The 19,542-nt window shown below is 45.1% G+C and overlaps 1 protein-coding gene and 2 long non-coding RNA genes across 10 annotated transcripts in view; all 3 read left to right on the top strand.

Moving 5' to 3' along the window:
- Positions 1-19,542, top strand: part of LOC100082588 (kinesin-like protein KIF28P) — a gene marked incomplete at its 5' end in the record, with an annotated part of 42,150 nt that overhangs the window by 19,556 nt on the left and 3,052 nt on the right. Inside the window, 11 exons of the mRNA XM_039914858.1 lie at positions 326-448; positions 998-1,044; positions 1,974-2,112; positions 3,873-3,981; positions 4,495-4,653; positions 6,472-6,624; positions 7,312-7,429; positions 13,220-13,257; positions 13,641-13,715; positions 15,648-15,815; positions 18,012-18,115. Coding sequence (XP_039770792.1) covers positions 326-448; positions 998-1,044; positions 1,974-2,112; positions 3,873-3,981; positions 4,495-4,653; positions 6,472-6,624; positions 7,312-7,429; positions 13,220-13,257; positions 13,641-13,715; positions 15,648-15,815; positions 18,012-18,115 — 1,233 coding nt within the window. The remainder of the gene's footprint in view (positions 1-325; positions 449-997; positions 1,045-1,973; positions 2,113-3,872; positions 3,982-4,494; positions 4,654-6,471; positions 6,625-7,311; positions 7,430-13,219; positions 13,258-13,640; positions 13,716-15,647; positions 15,816-18,011; positions 18,116-19,542) is intronic.
- LOC114805674 lies at positions 37-7,839 on the top strand. 8 transcript variants are annotated; one of them, XR_005661101.1, is made up of 8 exons: positions 37-448; positions 998-1,044; positions 1,536-1,623; positions 1,710-2,112; positions 2,591-2,819; positions 3,424-5,467; positions 5,734-6,624; positions 7,312-7,839. It is a non-coding gene; the product is annotated as an uncharacterized LOC114805674 (long non-coding RNA). The 8 variants fall into 8 exon arrangements; XR_005661100.1 differs by having other exon boundaries at positions 3,421-5,467; XR_005661099.1 differs by having other exon boundaries at positions 2,591-3,226; positions 3,421-5,467.
- On the top strand, positions 11,365-18,405 carry LOC103171290. Its single transcript, XR_005661095.1, has 4 exons — positions 11,365-15,880; positions 15,971-17,358; positions 17,555-17,619; positions 18,012-18,405. It is a non-coding gene; the product is annotated as an uncharacterized LOC103171290 (long non-coding RNA).

Genomic DNA, 19,542 nt, shown 5'->3' with positions numbered 1-19,542 from the left:
AAGTGGGATTAACTCAGATTACCTGAGGAAAACACTTATGGACACTGAGGTTTTGGTAGGGGGAAGCAGGAGAGAAAGAGGGTGAGGAGGACTCTAGCAAGTTTACGGGAAACAAGGCAAATAGGCTGAAGGAAAAAATAGTCTTTACAGAAAAAAATATGTCACTACTAACCGTAGGGAAATTTAGTGAGTTAGCCTTTCAGCAACCTCTACTTTATTCTCCACAGTCCTGTCACAGCAGTGCCATTTATTTTTCTTCTCACTCTTATCGTTGGATTGGTCATTCTTTAAATGATTTTCTTCACAGAATATTGCCTGACTCAAGTTTAGTGACAAGAACTCCAAACTTCTGAAAGTTCAGTCTTTAAAAGCCAACGTTTGTATTGCAATAGATAAGGAGGTAAAAAAACAAAATGGGATTAACTCCTATCACTCGGAGAAAACTGAGGTAAATGAAGTGTGGAAATGAATTTCAGTCACAATGTCCCTAAGAATGGGTACTGAATATCTCCTCGGAACAGGGAAAATCTACCTTTTCCTGAAATGCTTGTGTAATCATTTATCACAATTCTTCTTGGAACATATTATTGAGTAGACTTTCTGGGGGAGTAATAATAATAATTCTGGTATTTGTTAAGTGCTTACTAGGAGCCAGGCACTGTACTAAGCACTGGGGTGGATACAAGCAAATCGGGTTTGACCCAGTCCCTCTCCTACATGAGGTTAGGGTTTATGGTCTCCATCTCCATTGGACAGATGAGGTAACTGAGGCACAGAGAAACGAAGTGACTTGTCCAAGGTCACAGAGCCGACAAGAGGCAGAGTAGGGATTAGAACCCTAGACCTTCTTAGTCCCAGGCCTGTGCTCTATCCACTTGTAACATTTGCCCTCAGGATTTCTACTGAGAGGGAATAAATGAATGATAAGAGATGAAGTTGGAATAGTCTGAAAATTCAATGTGAAATAAAAAATTGGTGATATTTCCCTAATTTCCAGGAAAAGCTGTTTCTGGCTCCTAAAGGGGATGAACTGAGCCTTCCAGGGTGAGTGAGAAAAGTTGTGCTATATCTTAGTAAAGCCTGGTCTGACTTGTCACTGATGGTGTCTCAGGGCCAGAGCACCTTGTGTGAAATGAAGGAGGGAAGCACTTGAGACATGCAGACAAGTAAGAGTGGTCCCCATCCTGATAAAACTAAGATTATTCTGAGAAGAGGGGAAATGGAATTTGTGGGAATAGCAGTTGCTCCACTGAGGGAGGTATATTAAGCAAGATTCTTATGGGAGGACAGATATCGGTTGGGTGAGGGGAAGGAGTGATGTCCCATAAGGATGATGTAAGGGAATAGTGAATTCTGAGAGTAGTATTTGCTTATTCTGAGAGTAGTACATCCTACAGCTCAGTTTTAATTATTCTGAGACAGAAATCACCAGAGAAAAGGTTTAGTTCCAAATGGAGAAGATGGAGAGATGGAGAGGGGAGGAGTGGGAAAAGACTGGTCTAAGCTCCACCTGTTGTGGCCCTCTGGCATTTCAGGAAAAACCCTTGAGGAGACTTGAAGAGGAGGGAGAACTGAAGGCATCCTGGAAAAAGTGAGAATCAAATTGCCAGAGGGAAAAAGGAGGTGACTGCCTGATGCAAAAAAAAAAAAGTAACCTCTATCCTTACTAAGGTGGAAGGAAATTCTGAACATTTCTATTTCATTTACAGTAAAGCCAGACAATAAGAGATGACTTCTTGATGAAAGAAAGAGAGTGCCCTCCGGCCTTAGTAAGAGGGAAGAGAATTCTACGCATTTCTTTTCCTTTGTGAGGCAAGCAGGCCTGTGGGTTTTTTGTACGATTTCATAGAGGGAAGGCCAATCAATTTGGTGATCATTTTTCACCCAGAAATTTTATCTAAACCATGTTCATTGTTATAGTCATTAAGATATTTGATCAGCCTTAAGAAACTCTAACGTTTAACTGCCCCCAGGGCCAGCAGTCAGCCACACCAAGGCAGGGGGAAAGAAGAATCCTTGCCAGGCCTGGCACTGTGTGCCCCACACGAGCTGTTGGGCCAGCTTCCCCACTTCACGAGCATGTCCGAAGCAGCGGCCACATCGGAGGAGGAGGTGAGTGAAGGAAAAGGACAGCAGCAGGCTTCACCGCTCTGGACCTCCACTCCCCTTCAAATGAACCAGGTCTAAACTAAATTATGCCTCCGTCTCTGCCTCGTTTCTCGGGTGAAGGATATTCTAACCCTGGTCTCTTCAAATCAAGTTTGAAAATTCTGTTTCAGGGTACTTTATGTCAGAAATTCGTATCAGAGAAATAAAGAAAGTGTATTAACATCTTCCTTGCGGAATATTTCCGTAATCCACTTTCAGTGGAAGAAACTGTAGCCACTGTTTTTTTTTTTAAATACCTGAAAATTTCAGTTAGGGATAGGTATTTAAGATAGTGATCAAGAATTTAAGAAAGTGAAATCTTTCCTAGAAAAATGAGTAGGAAGTTTTGAAAAATAGGTAACACTGAACATTTCCATGGGACTTTAATTTTGATATGCCTTCATTTTCAAGCACCAAATAAAATGTGTTATTCCTGCTGTAGCTTCCAAGTGAAACTGTGCTGGGATTTCCAAGGCCCCACGTGACCACAGAAGCCCAAGCGCACTGGACAGTTGATAGGCTTATTCGCAGGAGCCGGGATGCCTGTGCTACCCTCGGACACAGGAAGTTCCAAGACGTTATCCAGATCTAGCCATGCAGCCCAAGAGCGGGAGTACAGCCTGTGGGGAAGGCTTGGAGGGTCAGGTGGCTAGGTGCTGAAAGCACCCAAGGTAAGAAAGAAAGGGAAGGTGACATAAGGGATAATGATCTAGTTTCTCTAAGGGCAAGGAAAATAGGGGCAGTGATCAGATTTGCAAATAAATGAAACTGGGGAAGCCAAACCTCAATAGAGTGAGTTTAAAATTACTAATTAAAGCATCTTTAACATAGAACCACACATAATGCTCATTTCCATTGAACACAGATAGGTGGAAATTTTTTTATGGTAAGAAAGTCTCTCTCCAGCCCCTGTTTGTCACTATTAAAACTCGATATTTCTATTTAATAACTTTTGTTTTTTACAGTGCAGTTAGTATTTGGTCTTGAATACTTGGCCTGGAGATTTAGTCCACTAGGGAGGTGGAGATTGGCCCTCTGGGCTCAAGTGGGAAGCAGCAGCCCCCAAAGTGGAGCAGCAGTAAGTGGTCTCTCGCGGCCAGGTCATAGAAGGCTGTTGGCAGCAGGGGAGTAGAGGTACAAGAGGGTGGGAAAGAAGAACGTCAGGAATACGTTTCTTGTGGTGGTGGACTTCGGGATACAGTGTCACTGCATTCACACCCGATGGGGCTTTTTCTCTTCAAAATTTGAAAAAAGAATATTTGTTTCCTCCAGCAGAAAAGTATCAACAACCTTCCTGGAAGAATGAGGTGAAGTTACAGGCAGAGTAAAAGTGCCATCGTGGCTGGTGAAGGAGTCCTTGCTGGCCTGGCATCTGTCCCTGCAGCCCCATATTGCGAAGGGGAAGCAGGGACAGCACGGTGAGGGGGAGCAGGGCTACTGGGTGGGAAGAAGTTGAACAGAAGGTGTGAGTCCACTGCAGTACTGCCCCCGATCCTCACTGGGAGTAGCACTGCAAGGGGGATAGTGGCAAGGGAGGAAGGGATTGTTTATGGGAGCCTCCTGGTTCGTCCTCCTATCCTCTTTCTGTTTACCCTCCCCACTTTGCCCCACCTCTTTCATGCTCCCTCTTTGCTCCATCCCCTTGCTTCTGTCTTTTTCCCCCACCTTCTCCACCAACACATTTCATGTGCAAACATCTTCATTCTTGGACCACAGTGCCCTAGCCTAGTGAGATGGTCCAGCCTCCTGTGGAATTCACCAGCCTGTTGACTGCCATCTCAGGACGCATTTCAGTGCCCCAGCTGAGACGACCTGAAGCCAAGGAAGAAAACGGTAAGGGAAAGCCTGCTTCCAGGAAAAATTTGATACGGTAGGTTCGGACACGAGGGGAGGGGGCAGACACATTTTTGAGGGAAGGAGGGACAATGAGAGGGATTAAATTTGTGTGTCAGGGAAACTGCTTTTGGCTCAACTTCTTGGGTGGTCTTGAAAAGCGATTCGTTGGAAAAACGAGGTCATTCCAGGTAAAGCAAGAGCGCATCCCTGGCTGCTGAAGTGTGTGATGGCTTCTGCATCAATGGCCTGGCACTGTCCCTGCAGCCCCATGTTGCAGGGGGAAGCCGGGGCAGCATGGTGAGAAGAAGCAGGGAGACTGGTTGTGACGAGGTAGGACTGAGGATCTGAACCGCAGCAGTATTGCCAGTCGGTTCCCCTTGATGCTCAGGGGGTGAACCATTGCAGGGGGGTCAGTGGAGTGCAGGGAGGAGGGGTCTCCCCTTCTCCCTTCCTCCCCCTTCCTTTTATGGCCTCCTTTTCTATCCTCTTCCCTTTCCCGGATCTTCTTAGTCAAACAGCCCCTCGACATTCCAGGACCCTGGTCCCCAGAGCTAGCCAAGTTGTCCAGCTTCCTTTGGAATTTACTTGCCATCAGCCATCTTGGGATATTCCGGACTCCCTATTCCTTTGCATCCCAACTGAGAGAATCCCAGGCCAGTGGACAAAATGGTAAGAGAAACCCTCTCTCTAGGAAGATTTTCATGTAAGAGGTAAGAACTCCAGGGAGGAGGGAAGATGCACACTGTTGAGGGAAGGATGGAGGGAGAATTTAATTGACAAATAGTATGCTCGTGGAAAAGGAGGGAGACTAAATTTGGGGGATCATATAACTGTATTTTTTGGACTAACCTCCTGGCTAGTTTTTCAAAATCTTTAATAAAACCTTTTTCTTTTGAGAAATGAGTTGGTTACAGGTGGTGCAGGAGAGCATTCCTGGCTAGTGAAGGAATCCTGTGATTGCATCTGCCTCGCTGGCCTGGCAGCTGTCCCTGCTGCCCCATGTTGCAGTGGGGGGAAGCAGGGAGAGCTTGGTGAGAGGGAGCCGGGGAAACGGGGGGGCTAAGAGGGAGGAATTGAGATTTTTTACCCCTAGTAGCACTGCCACTAGGTGCCCCCTGGTGAGAGCGTCACTGCAGGGGGGACAGTGGCAGTGGAGGGTGGGAAGAAAGGGAGGAGAGGATTATTCGGGGTGGGGGCTTCTGTTTCCCCCCTCTTTTCCTCTTTCTGTTCACCCTAGTTTTATTGCCTCACCTCACTAGCTCTTCCTCTGTTTCATCTCATCCCCTTCCTTCTCCCTCCTCACCACCTCCACAAGAATTCTCTTAATCAAACAGCACCCCAGGGTCTAGACCACGCTCCCCAGACCTAGCCATATGGTCCAGGTTCCTCTGGAATTCACCAGCCTACTGACAGCCAGGACTGACATGTTCGACGCATTCCATGGCACCACATACGTGACCTCCCCGGGCCAGTGGAGAATATGGTAAGAGAAACCCTGTTTCAAGGAAAAAATGGATGGAAGAGGAATGACTTGGGAAGAGGGAGGACACCTACTTTTGAAGGTAGGGGAGAGAGTGTAATCTATAGTATAACCTGATTGACAGGGAGAGAGACCAAATTTGGTTAATTTTTGCACCAGGTTCTTGGATTTTATGTGGACAACATCATGAATGAGTGTAAATTCTTTTCAAGGCTAAGTAAAAGGAGGGAAATTACTAGGAGTTTGTTTCACCCAGTTCTATCACTCAGGTGCCCAAGGAAATTCCCTGAGGAGAATCAGGATGGAAAGGAGAGCTGAGGGGAAATCCAGGAGACCTGTGGACAGCAACACATATGGAGAGGACATAAGGAGCTGACTGTCTTTTAAAGAAAAAAAAAATAAGTATCTTAAGTTGTATCTGGTGTGGGAGGAAATTGTAATATTGTTCTACCCAAATGAACCTTAAAAAAAGCCCTCTTCCTAGCAATTAGCAGATTATACGTCCCGTATCTTTCTCTCCAATTTATTAATCTAGGACTTGGGAGAAATAAATGAAATAATCTTTTCCTCACAGAAGATTTGCCCAATCCATTTTCAGAGGAAAAAACTTGAGTTAGGGTAGCTTTTTATACCTTAAAATTTTAGTCAGGGACAGAAAGGAGATGGAAGTAGCCTAAATATAATGGCCAATAATTTAATAGAGTGCAGACAGAATGAGGTTTCCTAGAAAAGAAATAAATAGGAAATGTAAATTAGGTCAAAAGGAGCTTTAGCGTAAATTTCCACAGGAAATTTACTTTTTAATCACCAAAAACATCAAATAGATTTTCATAGTAGAAACCACTGTGATTTTTGAGAGTTCTCTCCCCTGACTATTGGTTTGGGTAACTGTTGTGAGGATTTTGATAAAGATAAGAGAGAGAAATGAAAATTCTATCCAAGGCAATCCTGTAATAACACTAATATGGAATGGATTTGGAGAAGACTCCTCACCTGCTCTTATCTAGGGAAGCGAAGGTGTGGCTTTGCTCTCAAACCCAGCTTGGTTCTTTTTAGAAACCGGAACTGCCCACTTCACCTGCGTGCTTCGAGAGAAATGGAGACGTCAGCCTGGGGTGGGCGAGGAGGGCCAGGTGGAGAGAAGCCAGCCTGCACCCAAGGTAAGAGAGGAGGGGAGAGGTAGTGGAGGAATTGACATGAGGGCTCTCTGGATTCACCTCCTCTAAGATGAGGGAAAATTGGGGGAATGGTGAGGTTTTAGATTGTCTTCAATTCAATAGCATTTATTGAGCACCCATGTTACGTAGCGTGATCTTCCAGCTTGGTAGGGAGAGCACAGTGGAAGCTAAAGATATGTTTCCTGGCCTCGAGGAGCTGGTGAACAGTTAAAATGATGGCTCTGGGAAAGATTCTGAAACGTAACTTAAGGCATGGAATGGGAAATGTTTTCTGTTTTAATTAGATTCAGAAATACCTGGCACCTAACTAAGGCCATTAGAAGTTACACGTAGTCAAATCACTGTTTTGGAGGCTTTTTACAAAATGCCATTCTAGAATAGAAATCTTGGTTGAAGACAAAGTGGGCTTTTTATACCTGGATCTTCACTGTAATACGCGACCTGTGGGGATTAGGCCAACATAGGGCTATTTTATCTCCTAGTTCCTTTCCCTTCCTCTAGGTGATGGTCAGTAATCGTAAAGTGCCAAAATGAATCAGGCCGTCCACACCAATTCAGGATTGTGATATAGTACCTGAACATTAATGGGGTAAAATGGACAAAGATTGGCATGCTAACTCTGGTTCACCAAGGTGTAGAGATAATGATGAAGGGGTTTTCTTTTCCCAGGAAAAGACTGGAACCAAAGTGAAAAGAATTCAAATGGCTCAGCTCTTCATCGGAAAAAAAATGGAAAAACGAAGAAGATGAAAATGAGGATCAAGTTGAGGAAAGCTGCAAGAGCTGGGTAAAGAGAAACTCTTTTAGCGTCCACTCAATTTCCCAGGAGTCTGTAAGAGTTCCACCCCTGATCTTTATGACCAGAAACAAGGAGAGAGAGAAAAAAATTAATATCGGAGGTTAAAAAGGAGACATTTCCTCACATTTCCAAGACAGGCAATTGCCAAACCCTTCACAAGCTTTTAGGACTTGGGATAGGAGAGACAGTACTTACCTTCACATCCTTCATGCCATATCCTTCCTTCATAATTCTCTGCTGGGTCTTTAAGGCTCAACTCCCTGAGAGAGCAGAGTGAAGGCTTGCAAATGAAAAGGAGAAACCTGCCTTATGCAGTATTTCTCTCTCAATTCTTTCTTGGGTCTTTAAGGCCACGTGTCAGCTGTGTGACTGTGGGCAAGCCCCTTAACTTCTCTGTGCCTCAGTTACCTCATCTGTAAAATGGGGATTAACTGTGAGCCTCACGTGGGACAATCTGATTATCCTGTATCTACCCCAGCGCTTAGAACAGTGCTCTACACATAGTAAGCGCTTAACAAATGCATTATTATTTCAAATAGCCTGTATTGTGCTGCAAAAATATTTGAAGTGTAAAAAAAAGCAGATGATTTGCTACTTGCAGGATATCCTTCTTAATTCTCCCCTGGGTCTTTATGGCCAAACTCCTAGAGGGAGCTCAGAGAATGTTTGAAGGGAATAGGAGACACTTGCTTCCTGCAAACTCTCTCTTGGGTCTTTAAGGCCCTTTAGAGAACAAAGAGAATGTTTGAGTTGAAAAGGGAGAGATTTGCTTCATGCCATATCTCTTCTTCTTAATTTTCTCATGGTTCTTCCAAGACCGGATTTCATGAGCCATCAGAGATAAAATCTGAGAGGGAAGAGGAGAAATTTGCTTCATGGAATATGCACTTCATAATTGTCTCCTGGGTCTTTAAGGCCTAACTCCTTGAGCAAGCAGAGAGAAGGTCTGAGGATGAAAAGTTGAGATTAGCTTCGTGCAATATCTCCTTCTTAATTCTCTCCTGGGTCTTTAAGGCCAAACTCCCAGAGAGAGCACGGAGAACATTTGGAAATGAAAAGGAGTGACTTGCTTCATGCAGTATGTCCCTGTTAATTCCCTCCTGGGTCTATAAGTCGGAACTCCTTGACCGAGATGAGAGAATGCGTGAGATTAAATGGAAGAGATTTGCTTTATGTAATATCTCCTTATTAATTCTCTTTTTGCTCTTTAAGGCCTAACTCCTTGAGAGATCAGAGAGAATGTTAGAGGTGAAAAAGGAGAGAGTTGCTTCATGCAGTATCTCCCATTTCAATCTTACTAGGTCTTCCCCATCTAATGCCTCATGTGAACAGAGAGAATATGGTAGGTGGGAAAGGAGGTACTTGGTTCATGGAATATCTCCCCCTTAATTCTCCCTTGGGTCTTTAAGGCCCAACTCCTTTAGAGAGCAGGGAGAATGTTTGGGGTGAGAAAGGAGAGATTTGCTTCATGCAGTATCTCCCATTGGTCCTCACCTCATAATGCCTCAAGTGAGCAGAGAGAGTATTTTTGGTGGGAAAGGAGAGCTTTTGGCTTCATGCAGTATCTCCCCTTCATTCTCTTCTGGGTCATTATGACCCAGTGCCTCAAGTGAGTAGAGAAAATGTTTGAAGGGATAAAGGAGAAATCTGTTTCATGCTGTATCTTCTTCAAAATTGCCTCCAGGGTCCCTAATTTTCTCCTGGGTCGCTAAGGCCGGACTCCCCGAGAGAGCAGGCCGAATCTTTGAAATTGAAAAGGAGAAACTTGGTTCATGCAGCACCTTCCCCTTAATTCTCTCTTGGGTCTTTACGGCCTAACTTCTTGAGGGAGCAGAGGGAATATGTGAAGATTAAAAAGGAGAGACTTGCTTCATGCGGTATCTCCTTCTTAATTCTCTCCTGGGCCATTAAGGCATAACTCTTTGAGAGAGCAGAGCGAAAGAGGTGAAGAAGGAAAGATTTGCTTCATGCAATATGCTTCCTTCATAATTCTCTGCTGGGCCTTTAAGGCCCAACTCCCTGAGAGAGCAGAGTGAATGCTTGCAAATGAAAAGGAGAAACCTGCCTTATGCAATATTTCTCTCTCAATTCTCTCTTGGGTCTTTAAGGCCTAACCCTTTGACTGAGGAGGGAGTATGTTTGAATATGAAAAGGAGAGATTTGCTTCATGGAGTATCTCCTTCTTAATTCTCTCTTGGGTCTTTAAGGCCTCAGTCCTTGAGGGAGCAGAGAGAATATTTGAAGATAAAAAGGAGAGATTTGCTTCATGCAGTATCTCCTTCTGAATTCTCTCTTGGGCCTTTAAGGCCCAACTCCTTGAGAGAGCAGAGAGAATATTTGAAGATAAAAAAGAGAGATTTGCCTTCAGGCAGTATCTCCTTCTTAATTCTCTGTTGGGCCTTTAAGGCCCAACTCCTTGAGAGAGCAGAGAGAACAAGGTGAAGATGGAAAGATTTGCTTCACGCAGTATCTCTCCTTCATAATTTTGCCCTGGGTCTTTAAGGCCAAACTGCCTGAGTATGAGTTTGCCATGAAAAGGAGAAACATGCTTCATGCAATATCTCCTTCTTAATTCTTTCTTGGGTCTTTAAGGCCTAATTCCTTGAGGGAGCAGAGAGAATATTTGAAGATAAAAAGGAGAGATTTGCTTCATGCAGTATCTCCTTCTTAATTCTCTCTTGGGTCTTTAAGGCCTCAGTCCTTGAGGGAGCAGAGAGAATATTTGAAGATAAAAAGGAGAGATTTGCTTCATGCAGTATCTCCTTCTTAATTCTCTCTTGGGTCTTTAAGGCCTCAGTCCTTGAGGGAGCAGAGAGAATATTTGAAGATAAAAAGGAGAGATTTGCTTCATGCAGTATCTCCTTCTGAATTCTCTCTTGGGCCTTTAAGGCCCAACTCCTTGAGAGAGCAGAGAGAATATTTGAAGATAAAAAAGAGAGATTTGCCTTCAGGCAGTATCTCCTTCTTAATTCTCTCTTGGGCCTTTAAGGCCCAACTCCTTGAGAGAGCAGAGAGAACAAGGTGAAGATGGAAAGATTTGCTTCACGCAGTATCTCTCCTTCATAATTTTGCCCTGGGTCTTTAAGGCCAAACTGCCTGAGTATGAGTTTGCCATGAAAAGGAGAAACATGCTTCATGCAATATCTCCTTCTTAATTCTTTCTTGGGTCTTTAAGGCCTAATTCCTTGAGGGAAGAGAGAGAATTTTTGCAGATAAAAAGGAGAGATTTGCTTCATGCAATATCTCCTTCTTAATTCTCTCATGGGCCTTCAAGGCCAACAACCTTGAGAGAGCAGAGAGAACAAGGTGAAGAAGAAAAGATTTGCTTCACGCAATATCTCACCTTCATAATTTTGCCCTGGGTCTATAAGGCCAAACTGCCTGAGTATGGGTTTGCAATGAAAAGGAGAAACACGCTTCATGCAATAGCTCCTCCTTAATTCTCCCTTGGGTCTTTAAGGCCTAATTCCTTGAGGGACGAGAGAGAATATTTGAAGATAAAAAAGAGGGATTTGCCTTCATGCAGTATCTCCTTCTTAATTCTCTGTTGGGCCTTTAAGGCCCAACTCCTTGAGAGAGCAGAGAGAACAAGGTGAAGATGGAAAGATTTGCTTCACGCAGTATCTCTCCTTCATAATTTTGCCCTAGGTCTTTAAGGCCAAACTGTCTGAGTATGAGTTTGCCATGAAAAGGAGAGACCTGCTTCATGCAATATCTCCTTCTTAGTTCTTTCTTGGGTCTTTAAGGCCTAATTCCTTGAGGGAAGAGAGAGAATTTTTGAAGATAAAAAGGAGAGATTTGCTTCATGCAGTATCTCCTTCTTAATTCTTTCTTGGGCCTTTAAGGCCCAACTCCTTGAGAGAGCAGAGAGAATATTTGAAGATAAAAAAGAGAGATTTGCCTTCATGCAGTATCTCCTTCTTAATTCTCTCTTGGGCCTTTAAGGCCCAACTCCTTGAGAGAGCAGAGAGAACAAGGTGAAGATGGAAAGATTTGCTTCACGCAGTATCTCTCCTTCATAATTTTGCCCTGGGTCTTTAAGGCCAAACTGCCTGAGTATGAGTTTGCCATGAAAAGGAGAAACCTGCTTCATGCAATATCTCCTCCTTAATTCTCCCTTGGGTCTTTAAGGCCTGCCTAACTGTTGGACAGAGCAGAGCACATACTGGAGGCTAAACAGCAGAGATTTGCTTTATGCACTATCTTCTTCTTATTTCTCTCTTAGGTCTTAAAGGCCTAACTCCTTGAGAGCAGGGAGGATGTTTGAGGAGAAAAAGGATAGATTTGCTTCATGCAATATCTCCTTCTGGAATCATCTCCTGTTGCTTTAAGGCCATATTTCCTGAGAATACAATGAATGTTTGGAAATGAAAAGGAGAAGCTTGCTTCATGCAATTTCTCCTCGTTAATTCACTCTTAGGTCTTTAAGGCCTAACTCCTTGAGTAAGCAGAGAATGTTTGAGGTGAAGAAGGAAAGATTTGCTTCACGCAATATCTCTCCTTCATAATTCTCTCCTGAGTCTCTAAGGCCAAACACCCTGAGAAAGCAGAGTGAATGTTTGAAAATGAAAAGGAGAAACCTGCTTTATTTAATATCTTCCCCTTGATTCTGTCTTGGGTCTTTAAGGCCTAACTCTTAGACTAAGCAGGGAGTATGTTTGAAATGAAAAGGAGAGATCTGCTTCATGCAATATCTCCTTCTTAATTCTCTCGGCCCTTGAGGCCTAACTCGGAGAGAACAGAGAGAACGAGGTGAAGGAGGAAAGATTTGCTTCATGCGGTATCTCCCCTTCAGAATTCTCTCCTGGGTCTTTAAGGCCAAACTCCCTGGGAGAGGAGAGTGAATGCTTGAAAATGAAAAGGAGAAACCTGCCTTATGCAATATTTCTCTCTAAATTCTCTCTTGGATCTTTAAGGCCTAACTCTTTGAGCGGGGAGTGTGTTTGAATATAAAAAAGAGAGATTTGCTTCATGCAGTATCTCCTTCTTAATCTTCCCTTGGGTCTTTAAGACCTAACTCCTTGAGGGAGCAAAGAGAATATTTGAAGATAAAAAGGAGAGATTTGCTTCCTGCAGTATCTCCTTAATTCTCTCTTGGGCCTTTAAGGCCCAACTCCTTTAGAGAGCAGAGAGAACAAGGGGAAGAAGGAAAGTTTTGCTTCACGCAATATCTCTCCTTCATAATTTTGTCCTGGGTCTTTAAGGCCAAACTCCCCGAGTGTGTGTTTGCAATGAAAAGGAGAAACCTGCTTCATGCAATATCTTCCCCTTAATTCTCTCTTGGGTCTTTAAGGCCTAGCTCCTGGAGGGAGCAGTGCATATATTTGAGGCTAAAAAGCAGAGATTTGCCTTATGCGATATCTTCTTCCCATTTCTCTCTGAGGTCCTACAGACCTGACTCCTTGAGAGCAGAGAGAATATTTGAGGTGAAAAAGGAGAGATTTGCTTCATGCAATATCTCCTTCTGGAATTGTCTCCTGGTGCTTTAAGGCCCAATTCCCTGAGAACAAAATGAATGTTTGACAATGAAAAGGAGAAGTATGCTTCATGCAATTTCTCCTCCTAAAGTTTCTCCTGGGTCTTTAAGGCCTAACTCCTTGAGTAAGCAGAGAGAATGTTTGAGGTGAAGAAGGAAAGATTTGCTTCATGCAATATCTCTCCATTGTAATTCTCTCCTGGGTCTTTAAAGCCAAATGCCCAGATAGATCAGGGAAAATGAATGAAGAGGTAAAGGAGAAATTTGATTCCTGTCTTAAGATCTTCATAATTGTCTCCTAGGTCTTTAAGTCCTAATCCCTTGAGAGAACATAAAGAAGGTTTGAGATGGAAAAAGGGACTTTGGCTTCATGCAATGTCTCTCACTAAATTCTCCTCTGGGTCTTCAAGGCCTAACTCCATGTGTGCTCAGAGATAATATTTGAGAGGGAAAAGGAGAAGTTTGCTTGAAGCAATATGCCCTTCCTTACTGTCTCCTGGGTCTTTAAGGCCTAATTCCTTGAGTAAGCAGAGAATGGTTGAGGTGAAGAAGGAAAGAGCAAAGAGAATACTTGAGGAGGAAAAGGAGAGATTTGCTTCATGCACTATGTCTCCTTCGTAATTCTCTCCTGGGTCTACAAGCAAGGTCTCCTGGCTGCTTGAGCCAATTTGAGATACAACACACAAAAGTCTCCAGGCTAATTCTCCTAAAAATCTCTCCAAGAGTTTTCACTATTGTCCTCTCACACTACCTGCGGGGGACAAATGGCATCCCTGGGCCTCTGCGACAGCGACACAGGTATGAGAGGAGGCACCCTCACCTTCCGAGGTCGGGTTACAGGAAATGTTTGGCATTTTAGTGCCTTGCAGGGAAGGCCTGGGCCATGACTCGGATCTAGCTACTCTGGTCAGAGCAATAAACATTAACTAAGTTTTGGTGCTGGACAGAAAGTTAGAAATAATGTGTTCTGATTGTAAATCATGATTGTTCAAACTGGCTCCTTACGTATACACACGACGGAGAATTGGACAATCTGCCCTATCCCTCTGCAGTGCCAGCTATGAGGTAGGAAAGCTCTCTGGATTGAATGTTCATCAGCTGGCGAAGGCGATGCAGGGAAATCAGGCAACTGCCCGCGGCCCCTGTCACTAGCTCCGGTCTTTCTGGCCCAAACTGTGGGAGAGGGAAAAGAGGGCTTTGCTTCATGTAAAAGCCTAGTGTAATCCCCTACAGCCTCCTCGGATGGTCTCCACCCTGGGTCTTCAAGGCTGGATGGAGAAAGCAGGGTCACCCCTGCCCACCTATCTTCGTGGCTGGGAGGGAGGGAGAAGAAAAACTGTGTAGAGATTTACGGGACTGCAAAATTCTGTAGCAGCGTAGCACTGTCAGCTCACTATTTAAATGGCTCATGCCCAACCCAGAGGTAAATCTTTTCCCTTCTTTCCTAATCATCTTTAACCAGAACAAACTGAATTTTTCATCCCGCAATCAATGTTCAATGGAAGAATGCTTTCATCCGATTCAGTTGCAATCAAGCTCAACATGTACATTCATTAAGCCCATATTCTTTCAAAAGCCAATAAAAGAGTTAAAATAAATAAATAAAATAAAATAAATTAAATAAATGAAGAAACCCTAGAAACCCCAAAACACAATAAAATAGTTTAAAATGAAAATAAATCGTTAAAAGTTGACATATAAAGAAAGGCATTGTTGACATATAATCATCACATATAATCCTCCGTTCCATTGAATATAGATATGTGGAAACTTGTTTGATAGAAATCGTTGTCTCTAGATTCTTCATTAGGAAGAAAAAAGAAGGGAAACTTTATCTCTGCTTTTTTGGGCCATTATTAGCCTAATTGGTTTGAGTGAGCCAAATGATTATGACCCAATAGTCCTATCATTTATTCCACTGGAAAAGCGGGCAGCCTGAATATCATCACTACCGGAGCTCTGCGTGTGCTTTATTTGAAAACGCTTGTTCTTTGTTGTGATAACCTTGACCTCTTCTTCTTTAACACTGGACATGTAGTATTGTGCCCTAATGGCTGTGAATGTCTAGAGATTTAGTCCACCGGACAGGTAGAGTTTGTCACCCTGGGCTCCATCTTCCCCACCCGGGGCAACGAGCACCAGACCCCGACGCGGAGCAGCTGTCTGCCCAAGGGCTGCAGAGTAGGCTGCTGGCGGCTGGTGAACAGAGGTACGAGGGAGTGGGAGATAAAGTGATCGTGAGTGCTGCGCTCTGGCGTTATCCTTGGGATGGACCTGGGGACAGGGGAGAGTCAGCCAGGTACGGTCACACCTGCTGAGGCTTTTCCAGTTCAGCATGGCGGAGGGTGCGGGAGGGGAAGACATTTGTTGCCTCCGGCAGGAAGGCAGGAAGAATGAGATGAAGTTACAGGTGGAAGAAGAGAGCGTCCCCGGCTAGTGAAGGACGAGGCGTGTGACCGTGTCTGCGTTGCCGGCCTGGCAGCTGTCCCTGCAGCCCCAAATTGCAGGGGGGAAGCGGGGGCAGCCCGGTGAGGGGGAGCAGGGAAACTGGGTGTGAGGAGGTGGACACTGCCACTAGGTGCCCCCTGCTTCTCAATGGGCGCACCCTTGCAGGGGGGACAGTGGCAGTGCGGGGAGGGAGGAGAAGGGGTATTCCTGGTTTCCTCCTGGGTCTCCCTTCCTTTGCTGTTTTCCCTTCCCCTCTTTGCCTCCTGTTTTTTGCCATCCTAGATCACGGCCCCCCTACCGACCTGCTGTGGATTTCATCGCCAGCCTGCCGATCCGACGGCCATCCCAGAACTCGCCTGATTCGTCGTTCTTCGGCACCCCAGCCGAGACAACTGCAGCTCCTCCCCCAGGATGTTCTCTGGGGTCTGCAGCTGTCTCTCAACTTCGCCAGTGCCTCTGCCCCACTGCACACCCAGAACACTCACATGCCCACCCACCCACCCAAACACACACAGGTGCGCTCACTCTTTCTCTCACTCTCTTCTCCCCTAGCTCCCCCACCCCCTCCCCCCCCCCCGGGAATAATAAGAATGTATTAACTTCAGTCTCTAGCCTATGGACCTTCCCTTATTTGTGGATGGGGTCTCTGAGAGCACTGTGGGTAAGTTGAGAAGCCTGGGTCAGTCTGAAGTAGCTGCAACATGGAATTGAGGGAGAGGAATGAATCTGGGACTGTTCTGTTGGGGGTTTGTGGAAAACCATTTCTTTACTGTAGTTTAAGGTTCCCAATTTCTTTGGACTCAGCTGAGACAATTTCAGGCCAGTGGACAAAATGCTGAGTGAAACCCTCTTTCTAGGAAGATTTTCACATAAGAGGTAAGGAGTCCAGGGAGGAGGGAAGATACACAGTGTTGAGGGAGGGATGGAGGGAGAGTTTAATTTCCAAATAGTATGCTTGTGGAAAGGAGGAGGACTAAATTTGGGGGTCATATTTTTGGACCAATATCTTGGGTAAGTTTTTAGAACAATTGTTGGAGAAATGAGTTGAAGTTACAGGTGGTGCAGGAGAGCATCTCCGGCTGGTGAAGGATTCCTGTGATTGTTTCTGCATCGCTGGCCTGGCAGCTGTCCCTGCAGCCCCATATTGCAGTGGGGGGAAGCAGGGACAGCTTGGTGAGAGGGAGCCGGGGAAACGGGGGGGCTAAGAGGGAGGAATTGAGATTTTTACCCCTAGTAGCACTGCCACTAGGTGCCCCCTGGTGAGAGCGTCACTGCAGGGGGGACAGTGGCAGTGGAGGGTGGGAAGAAAGGGAGGAGGCGATTATTCGGGGTGGGGGCTCCTGTTTCCCCCCTCTTTTCCTCTTTCTGTTCACCCTAGTTTTATTGCCTTCCTCTGATTGATTCCATCCCCTTCCCTCTCCCTCCCCACCACCTCCACAACAATTCTCTTAGTCAAACAGCACCCCAGGGTCTAGACCACGATCCCCAGACCTAGCCATATGGTCCAGGTTCCTCTGGAATTCACCATCCTGTTGACAGCCGTGACAGGCATGTTTGTCGCATTCCACGTGATCTCCCCAGGCCAGTGGAGAGTATGGTAAGAGAAATCCTGTTTCAAGGAAAAAATGGATGGAAGAGGAAGGACTCGGGAAGAGGGAGGACACCTACTTTTGAAGGTAGGAGGGAGAGTTTAATCTCTAGTATGAAGTGATTGACAGTGAGGGAGACCAGATTTGGTTTATTTGTGCACCAGGTTCTTGGATTTTATGTGGCAAATATCATGAATGAGTTGAAATTCTTTTCAAGGCTAAATAAAAGGTGGAAATTACTCGGAGTTTGTTTCACCCAGTTCTATCACTCAGGTGCCCAAAGAAATACCCTGAGGAGAATCAGGGTGGAAGGAGAGCTGAGGGAAAATCCAGAAGACCTGTGGACAGTAAGCCTTAGAGAGAGGAGATAAAGAGCTGACTGCCTTGTGAAAGAAAAAAAATAAGTATCCTAAGTTGTTTCTGGTGTGGGAGGAAATTGTAATATTGTTCTACCCAAATGAACCTTAAAAAAAGCCCCATTCCTAACAATTAGGAGATTTTACATCCTCTTTCTTTCTCTCCAATTTATTAATCTAGGGCTTGGGAGAAATAAATGAAAAAACCTTTTCCTTACAGAAGATTTGCTCAATCCATTTTCAGAGGAAAAACCTTGAGTTATTATTGCTTTTATACCTTAAAATTTTAGTCGGGGAAAGAAAAGAGACGTAAGTAGCCTAAATATAATGGCCAATAATTTAATAGAATGCAGACAGAATGAGGTTTCCTAGAAAAGAAACAAATAGGAAATGTAAATTAGGTCAAAAGGCGCTTTAGCATCAATTTCCACAGGAAATTTATTTTCTAATCACCGTAAATATCAAATAGATTTTCATAGCATACAGCACTGTGATTTTTGAGAGTTCTCTCCCCTGACTATTGGTTTGGGTAACTGTTGTGTGGATTTTGATAAAGATAAGAGAGAGAAATGAAAATTCTATCCAAGGCAATCCTATAATAACACTAATATGGAATGGATTTGGAGAAGACTCCTCACCTGCTCTTATCTAGGAAAGCGAAGGTGTGGCTTTGCTCTCAAACCCAGCTTGGTTCTTTTTAGAAACCGGAACTGCCCACTTCACCTGCGTGCTTCGAGAGAAATGGAGACGTCAGCCTGGGGTGGGCGAGGAGGGCCAGGTGGAGAGAAGCCAGCCTGCACCCAAGGTAAGAGAGGAGGGGAGAGGAAGTGGAGGAATTGACATGAGGGCTCTCCGGATTCACTTCCTCTACGAAGAGGGACAATTTGGGGAATGCTTCCATCTGATTCAGTTCCAGTCAAGCTCAACACCTGCATTCATTCAATCCATTTTCTTTCAAAAGCCAATAAAATAGTTAAAATAAAAAAAGTAAAATACCCTAGGAACCCCAAAGCACAATAAAAGAGTGTAAAATGAAAATAAATCGTTAAAGGTTGACACATAAAGAAAGGCATTGTTGCCATATAATCCTCCTTTCCATCAAATATAGGCAGATTTTACGTCCGCTAAAGAGCAGGCAGCCGTTCGCAGCTGAGCAGAGGTACGAGGGAGTGGGAGAGAAGATGGTCCCAAGGGCCGCGCTCTCGCGTTGTCCTTGGGATGGACCCGGGGACAGGGGAGAGTCAGCCAGGTAGAGTCACATCTGCTGAGGCTTTTCCACTTCAGCATTTGTGGGGAGGACATGTGTTCCCTCCGGCAGGAGAGTATCGTCGGGCTTCCTATGTCCAGGAAGAATGAGATGAAGTTACAGGTGGAAGAAGAGAGCGTCCCCGGCTAGAGAAGGACCAGGTGTGTGATTGTGTTTGCGTTGCCAGCCTGGCAGCTGTCCCTGCAGCCCCGTATTACAGGGGGGAAGCGGGGGGCAGCCTGGGGAGGGGGAGCAGGGAAACTGGATGCGAGGAGGTGGGGCTGGAGGAGGAGGAGGAGGGAAACTGGGTGTGAGGAGGTGGGCACTGCCACTAGGTGCCCCCTGCTTCTCAATGGGAGCACCCTTGCAGGGGGGACAGTGGCAGTGTGGGGAGGCAGGAAAAGGGGTATTATTGGTTTCCTCCTGGGTCTCCCTTCCTTGCTATTTTCCCTTCCCCACTTTGCCTCCTCTTTATTTCCATCCTAGACCACAGGATGCCTATGGACAGCCATCCCAGGACACGCCTGATTCATCATTCTTCTGAACCTCAGCCAAGACTAGTCCAGCCCCTCCCCAGGATGTCCCCTGAGGCCTCCAGGTGTCTCTAACCTTCTCCAACCCTCTCTACCCGCCACCCCCCTAGCACACACACATTCCCAGGGAATAATGATTAAAAATGTATTAACTGCAGTCTCTAGCCTGTGGACCTTCCCTCGTTTTATGGATGGGGACTTTGAGAGCACTGTGCCCAAGTTGAAAAGACTGGATCTGTCTGAAGTGTTTGCAATGTGGATTTGAGAGAGAACAATGAATTTGGGACCTTACTGTTGGGGTTTGTTGGAAAAAGCATTTCTTTTTAAGGTGCTACTCCTGCAGATGTGTGAGGACCCTTAATGGGACTGTCTCTCTTTCATGCTCCACAGGGCTTCCCTGAACTAAACTATGTTCAGCCTGACCTTTCAATGACACCCAAGGCCACATCTCAA

Source organism: Ornithorhynchus anatinus, chromosome 19 (genome assembly GCF_004115215.2).
Source record: "Ornithorhynchus anatinus isolate Pmale09 chromosome 19, mOrnAna1.pri.v4, whole genome shotgun sequence".
NCBI lineage: Eukaryota > Metazoa > Chordata > Mammalia > Monotremata > Ornithorhynchidae > Ornithorhynchus > Ornithorhynchus anatinus.
Note: the sequence above shows the minus strand (reverse complement) of the source record. Positions and strands in the feature narration are given on the sequence as shown.